This window comes from Panthera tigris, chromosome C1 (genome assembly GCF_018350195.1).
Source record: "Panthera tigris isolate Pti1 chromosome C1, P.tigris_Pti1_mat1.1, whole genome shotgun sequence".
NCBI classification, from domain to species: Eukaryota; Metazoa; Chordata; class Mammalia; order Carnivora; family Felidae; genus Panthera; species Panthera tigris.
The window spans coordinates 156,552,855-156,560,445 of record NC_056667.1 but is presented as its reverse complement, the minus strand read 5'-3'; the positions used below and the strand labels follow the sequence as shown (position 1 = coordinate 156,560,445).

The following is a 7,591-nucleotide window of genomic DNA, read 5'->3' as shown; positions in this document are numbered from 1 at the left end:
GACAGTCAATAACAGTAGATTGTTTCCAGGAGGGAATGCAGGTCCTGAGGTGCCATATTGTCAGATTTTTCAAGAAAACACAGTTCAGATTTTTATACCAAATATTCTGGTTTTCAAATGTTGGCAACTAATTTAAATTGGGGTGGGGGGAGACCACTGTGAAGGCCAAACTAAACATAGGTATAGTGGGATGGGGCCAGTGGCTGCCATTTTGTGACCTCTGCTTGGAAGCCTCCAGTCTCCCCCTGCCCGTGGTTCTGCTGGAGGATGGAACAGGAGTGTCAGGCTGGGGCCACAGAGCACTAACTCCCTGTACAACTCTAATTAATCTTCTTTTCACCTGGTTTCATTAACATATGAATACAGTAGGGAATCAGAGCAACCACAGTCAGTGGGATGGATGCACTTTTACAGAAAGACAGCACATAAAATAAATGCTCTGCATGAGTGGGGATCTTGATGAAATGGTAGAGCTGCAGTGTGATCAACGAGACCACAGCACAAAGCAGCCGAAAGCTCAGCTTGTAGCCATTTTCCCCTCGGCAGCTCCTAAGGAACATCTCTGAGTTGATTGCAAAGCCCAAGCCAAAGAGCACCCCAAGGTTTCTCATGAGTCCGGCAAAAGGTGTGGTGTCAATGTGGATCCAGTCCGGGTTGGCACACCACTTCTTGGCTATGGGCACAGACCACAGCAGGTCAATGTCAAGCAGTCTGAGAAGCAGGTAAAAGCCCAGTGCAAACAGAAAGAGGAAGAGGTTGGTCTTCAGGTATGTGCTCAGACTGGCTGTTTGGATGCCTGGAGTATGCTCAAAGGCCTCTGCCACAAGCATGCCTGAGGATCAGAAAAAGACACTGAAGATGACCATGAGCCCTCAAGCCCCTCAGGAATCATCCCTCTCTGCATTAAAGAATTTACCACTGTCTTCATGATGAAAGTCTTTAGACGTCTAGGTTCTATCCATTTTCCAAAGCCCCTTTCTTAAATAAAAACACACACTTGCCCACATGGTCTTTTCAACCATCCCTGTTAGCCCAGGTGGATCACTCAGGAATCTGTGGCACTGGGAGACAAATACTACATAGGCAGAGCACTGATTTGGGTACTTGCAATTGATATTTCAATTGCCATAGCCAATTAACTACAGAGCCTTTAAAAGGTACGTGGGGGAAACTCAGTCATGGGGAGTGCCGCTTCAGGAATACAAAGCAGCTGCTAAATGAAGTCCATGGTCATGTAATAATCACTTCAGGTGTATCAAAGACAGTGGCATAGTGTGCAGGCTGGAGGGCCATTATGAAGTCCCCCGAACCAAGACACAAGCAGGCTGTCTGAGGTGAAGGCTTGGGAGTTAGACGTGGCCCTGGCCACACTTCAGAGAAGCCCCATCTCCCTGCAGGTTATGTGCTAATGCCATCGATTGAGACTGTGCCATTGTGTACATGAAGGATTTGAGAGGTGTGTTGAACTGCTTACGCTCCCAGGGTAGCATTTAGTATCAGTGGCTTGACAGAATTACCTGAGACTGGGATACTACCTACCAGGGAGAATCTAACAACATAAAACAAATGACACTAAAGCTTTCCAAGGATACAACTAAAGGTAAGTGATCATATTTACCACCAATTACTCCAAGAATAGCTTGATGAGGAAAATGTGTTGCTATGAATACTCTGGAGATGCAGACACTGATTTGAATCAACCAAAAAAGACTCCAAAGAAATGACCAGGTCAGTCTACGATGGAAGAATAGATACAAGCGTAAAAAGTAGAGAAATTGTATCACTCATAAAATTAAGGGGGTGACACCAGATGATCTTTCTCAGAGGACTCTTCTGTGATATAACATTATGATTCTAGAGACTTTTCTCTCCCCAAAATGTTTCCATGTGCTTCGTAAGATTTGAAAAGTTTTAACAGAGGTTCCTAAAATTTAGCAATGCATTAAACTTGACCAGTGCGATATCCTGAGATTTTAATAAATGCTCTAAAAGGAAGATAATTTGATACCCGGATAATTATTTTAAAGGAGTATGGTAAATTCAAGTTTGGGGGGAATTATTAATATCCAGGAAGACCTAGAAAGGATCCTATACATTTTTACTCTCTGTGGTATGTGCTTCACCTTTATCCTCTCAACATGTTTTTCTCTGAAGAAAATTCACTGGAGAGTCCACTGCCACTCTGATGAAAATCATACAAGCATTTCATCAGGGGCAAATTTTCATTTGGTTCAATTTCACAGACTCTCAAGAGTCCTGATTCCTTGTTTTTTCACATATAGAAAATAAGAGACAAGGGAATTGACCTAAACATTATATACTTTAGCTTAGAAGTAGCAATGTGCAATAAAGCTTACAAAAATATTGAAGTCCAAGCTCATCATTTTAATAAAGAATTAGCAATATTCAGTTATAGGAATCCTTGGGGTTTTGCTCCCAAATGTTTGTTCCGGATAATTGGACCAGACTGGTTATGGAAAAAACTAAATAGAAAGAAATGAGACTTTCCAAGAGGAGGTAAGCAGGAGTTATCCATAGGGAAGAAGAATAAACAGAAATTTGGTAATATTACGGTAAAGAATAGGCACTCAATAAATATTGATGGACAAAGGAAATGTTACAGTTATAAAAATCTAAAGAGAATCATAGAATTTTTTTTGAAAGAAAGGTTTTTTAAGGTTTGGAAATTTGAGGAAGAAATGAACTACAGAGAAAAGGTGAGGCTTGTTAAGATTCCTATTTTGAAAACTTGTCCATGGATAGAAAATGTTAATTTCTTTTCATTACAATGCTTTACTGTTGTTGTTTGCAGTTGGCTAATAAACACCTTAAGGCATACAAGTTGCAGTCTCACTAAAATAAACTTTGAAAATACCCAAATCTCTTTGGTGGTTTGTTTCTTTTATTGTCCAATGCTACTTTAAAAGTGGAATGTGCAATAGATCTTGGAATTTTTTAATTTTATTTTTTTCATTTTTAAATGTTTATTTAATTTAAGAGAAACAGAGACAGCATGAGTGGAGGAGAGGCAGAGAGAGAGAGAGAGAGAGTGAGAGAGAGAGAGAGAGAGAGAGAGAGAGAATCCCAAGCAGGCTCCACACTGTCAGCACAGAGCCCGATGCGGGCTCGAACTCATGAAGCCATGAGTTCATGACCTGAGCTGAAATCAAGAGTCAGATGTTCAACCGACTGAGCCACCCAGGCACCCTGGAAATTTTTTATTTTAGAAGAACTTTAACATGATGGTATATGTTATAGTATTCTTAAGCAATTAACTGAAAAATCTTATCTCAGTAGCCTAATAATTTATGATTCAAGTGATGCCCAGGATTGTTTTAATGATAGTTAAAAGTATTTCAGGAGAGAAGAGAAGGAAACATCCCAATTCCTATTAGAATTATGAATAATCTTAAAGTTGTAGGCCTTTCTAAACATTATGATTCTATTAACATTAAATCTACTAACATTCAAATTTAAGTTTGCCTTTAGAATGTTTTTAATTAAACAGGTTGAATAGTCTTTTAAGCTAGAATATGTTATTGATGTCAAAAATGTTGGCTATTCAAAGAAGAAAACGTAATTTTTCTGAACTGATACATTCAAAGGTAATGATGATTCTCAAAACTTCTTGTTAATCTTAAAGCAAGGGAATGTGCATGCAAAAATACTTCCTTATATAATTTTAGACGGCTTATTTACGAGCTACTAAAGTGATAATGTATTATGGAAACCCAAAGGCACTTCCAGCAAGCCATTAGTCAATTAAACATTTCCAACCAATGTGGCAATAGCTCTGAGCCAAAGAGTAGATTACCTTAAAGCAAAATATTAACTTTCTATTCATTTTGCTATTTTGGCTATGATAGATAGGATAAGCACATTTCAACAACTAAAAATATGCCAAAGGAAATGTTTTAAAAAGTCTTTCTGTATTCAAGACTTTCTGTATTCACATTCCAGTGGTACAGACACTGGAGCAAAGCTGACCTGTGCAGAGTGGTAGACGACTTATCCATCCGACTGACAGTGTGGCTCAGGGCAGCTGTTACCATGACATACCAGACACATGATGAGCCCATTGCATGGCCAGATGGACTTCCTGCAACAACAAAGTGCTGATCCATTTGAAAGGTGGTTAATAGCGTATCAGTATTAGAAGTAGACCACAGAATAGCATATTAGCCATGAAAGTTACAAACAACTCAGGAAAAAAAAAAAAACCCACAGGCTATATGTAATGTTTAAGAATAGGTAGAAATAAAAGAAGTTGAGTCAAATTGAGCCTCAAAACACTATTTCAAGAATTTTTTTTTTCAGATTTTTCAAGTTCATCAAATTCTAGAAATCAAAATGTTCAAGGCTAATTAAGAACTTGAGCTGTTACACCCAAATCTGCCACATCCCTGCTTATTTTTCATGGCTAGTTGTTTTTAATTGTTGAGAAAATTAAAGTACTTGTGTTGGATCTGGAATCCATTTATTTTCTTTGGGCTGAAAACATCTGAAGGGTATCATTACTATGTTCTGGTTTACCAACTGACTTACAATTAACTGCTATAAACTAGCAGATACCTCAGTGCCTATCTTGTGTCTGGCCACTGCAAAAGGTGTCTTTGTCATCAAATGGACCAGGGAAGCTGTAAAGGGCATCAGTCCTGACACACGAAGCCTGGCAGCCTTTTTGCTCCCAGAATGTCTTTCCCATGCTGCTTGATTTTTTAAAAGATCACTTTGATGTTCACCATGAGTTTTTATCAAGTGGAGATTTATTCAGATTAAACACGCCTCTTTGAAAACCACTACATTAAAAAAGACAATCTATTTCTTATAGATCTAGTTCTTTCAAAGCTATATCTTATACCGAATTTTTCAGAGCCTTTTACACGCTTACATGAGCTGTAAATCTTTAGGGAGTGAATATAGAATGCACTATTCCTTTTTTTTTTTTTTTCCAGAAAATGTTTTGTGAGATAGAACACACACTGGGAAATTCTGGGATAAACCAAAGTAGCATTTCAATTGTCTCAAATGTTATCCATCCATCCGTCCGTCTGTCCATCCATCCATCTGTCCATCCAACGTTGGTTTCACAAAGAAAAAATATACATCATTTCTGTCCTGATGGAATGCATAGCCTATTGGAGGAGCCAAATTAATTACAGTACAGTGTGATAAATAATATAACAGATGGATGTGTACTTTTATGGGAGCAAGAAAGAAGATATTCAGAGAACTCATTAGGAACTTACACATTGACTATATTCAGCATGAGTTTCAGGATGTCAGATGGAAAGAATTTTATGCTATGTAACAAACTGTGGTAAGGTATGTCACACATTCTTATAAATTAAAACAACATGTAATTTTACCTTAATATATATTTTAAAAACCTTTTCAAAACTTAAACTCAATTTTCATAGTAAATATTTTACACTCATACAGAATCTTACTTATAAAAGGAAGTGGCCCAAGAAGTCTATTTATATTCTATATATACAAGAGAAAAAAAGAAATTTGAAAGAAAAAAGTCTATGATTAGAAATAATCTCTACTGGCAGTAGTAAAACCAGGAAGTCCTTACCTCATTCATGAGATTCTCAAAAGATCCATAATAACTTTGAAAGTTGCTCAGCAACAGACAAGTCAACATTTCTAGAATTTTAATATAGTTCTTTGGCAATTTCTTCTAGCTAACTTTTTTGTTTGTTTTAGAACCAAACCATTACATTCTTCCCAGAAATAAATGCCAAATATAAAATCATTTAGAAAGTAGTCTCCCAACTTACCCTTTTACAAATAACAAAATGATTGTTCACAAAGCTTTCCTTTTCATTAGCAATTGTTATGCTTATGGACTTTTAGTATCCTTACTCATGACATTTTCTTTAATACCTATATAATATCATATAGTTATTAGATAATAATCATACATAATGACTCTCTGTTGGAATATCTTTAGTAACTCGAGGCTGCTATAATTGCTTACCTGGACCTGTTTCACATGTAGTGGGGAACTGTTCGAGGCATGAACTTGAATGATTTGGGTAAATCTGAGTTTCTTGGACCCACCAGTAAGGCCGATGACCGAACAATATCCTGTATTTAAAGAAATACAAATATGCATACATATTTAAACACACAACTATTGCTTAACCGGAGATTAGTTATTCTCTCCTATAAAAATTACTCAAGCAGAGGGTTGATGGGGAAAGTTCATGATTAAGAGACTGGGTTCTGGTCTGTCTCTTATTACAGAGGATGACAGTCATTTGGAGCTTTGGCATCCTAGTTTCCAGTAAAAACGGGGACTTTTTTCCTTGTAAGAAAACTTCTGTGGGTGCTTTGGATTCTTAGACTGGGTGGTCCCTGGAATTATCAATCTGTTCATTATGGTGCTGTTCATTTAACTAACCTCTTGTTTAATCACAACATATGTGTTACAGGGTTTGGAATTTACTTTTAAGTCAGATCAAGTATACGTTTCTATGCTTTTTGTAAGTTCTATTTATGAATAGGTGTTTCAAGTCAATTGGCATGTTTGAAAGATTTTCTAAGTAGAAACTACACACATCTGAAATGTGATCATTAAGCCAAAGCTACAAATTTAAGAATAAGATTTACAAAAAATGAAAGAAAACAGAAGGCTTACCATTTAAAAATAAGATTGAACCAATCCCCAATGACTGCTACCCATATCATCTTGGTTCCAACTGTCTGATTAAGTTGAAACCAAAGTGGAAAATAAATAGAAAAGATATTCCGGGGATCACCAACATTGGACATAAAATTTAGAAAATTGTAGTAAGCTCGGTAGTCCTTCTGCAAATGCTGAATAACGAGCACTCCATTCCTATGAAGGAAATCCATCTTGAAAGAGAGGCAATTCTAAACATAGAGCAATCGGAGCTGAAGTGCTCTGAGTCCCACCGTTTTTATACACTACCCATGTGGCGTATCTGGCCATTACTGTAACATGTGATGCTGGCCATCTGTGAGAGGGTACATCAGTCCTCCTCTGCTGAAAAGCTCATGTGTTGATGATCTTAATTGGTGCCAAAGAGGTGAAGTACATGCTGATCTGTGGCAAGTCGAGGGGAAATTTGGGTGGAGACACAATGAATTTCTTATGCAATCTCCCTTTTGTGTACACAGTTGGATCATGTTTGCTTGAAATTTTTTGCACAGTTCATTTCCTTCAAGGGCAGACACATTGGCAATTTCTATGCTTGGCTAGAAGACTACGCAAATAATTACTGCATGTCAAATAGCCCTTAGAGCCATGCATTTTAATATAAAATAGACTGTGGCTCTTTGACTATTTTATTGGGTCTTAGAGAAAAACGTATGGGTAAATATCTGGGCATGAAAAATTTATATGTTATGACAGGTTATTTTCTGATTGCAGACTTTTAACTAAAAATATTTTGATATTTCTCTTTTAGCAGAGAGAATGATATGGTATATAAGGAATAGAGAAGGAAATACATGAAATACATGAAATCTGCAAGGAAACGTATTGGCTTTTGACTATAAGGCAAGAAAGCAGACACAGAGGTCACCTGGGTAATAGAACTGTGTTAAGAATGAGTCA

At 37.2% G+C, this 7,591-nt stretch overlaps 1 protein-coding gene across 2 annotated transcripts; it reads right to left on the bottom strand.

Moving 5' to 3' along the window:
• Positions 1–320: 320 nt before the first annotated feature.
• G6PC2 (glucose-6-phosphatase catalytic subunit 2) lies at positions 321–6,867 on the bottom strand. 2 transcript variants are annotated; one of them, XM_007074608.1, is made up of 5 exons: positions 6,650–6,867; positions 5,987–6,096; positions 3,988–4,099; positions 1,619–1,734; positions 321–832 (listed from the first exon to the last, which is right to left on the bottom strand). In XM_007074608.1, the coding sequence occupies exons 1-5, from the start codon at positions 6,865–6,867 to the stop codon at positions 321–323; spliced, it is 1,068 nt and encodes a 355-aa protein (XP_007074670.1). The 2 variants fall into 2 exon arrangements, with proteins under 2 accessions (XP_007074670.1, XP_007074671.1); XM_007074609.1 differs by lacking the exon at positions 1,619–1,734 and having other exon boundaries at positions 808–832.
• Between the last annotated feature and the right edge of the window lie 724 nt (positions 6,868–7,591).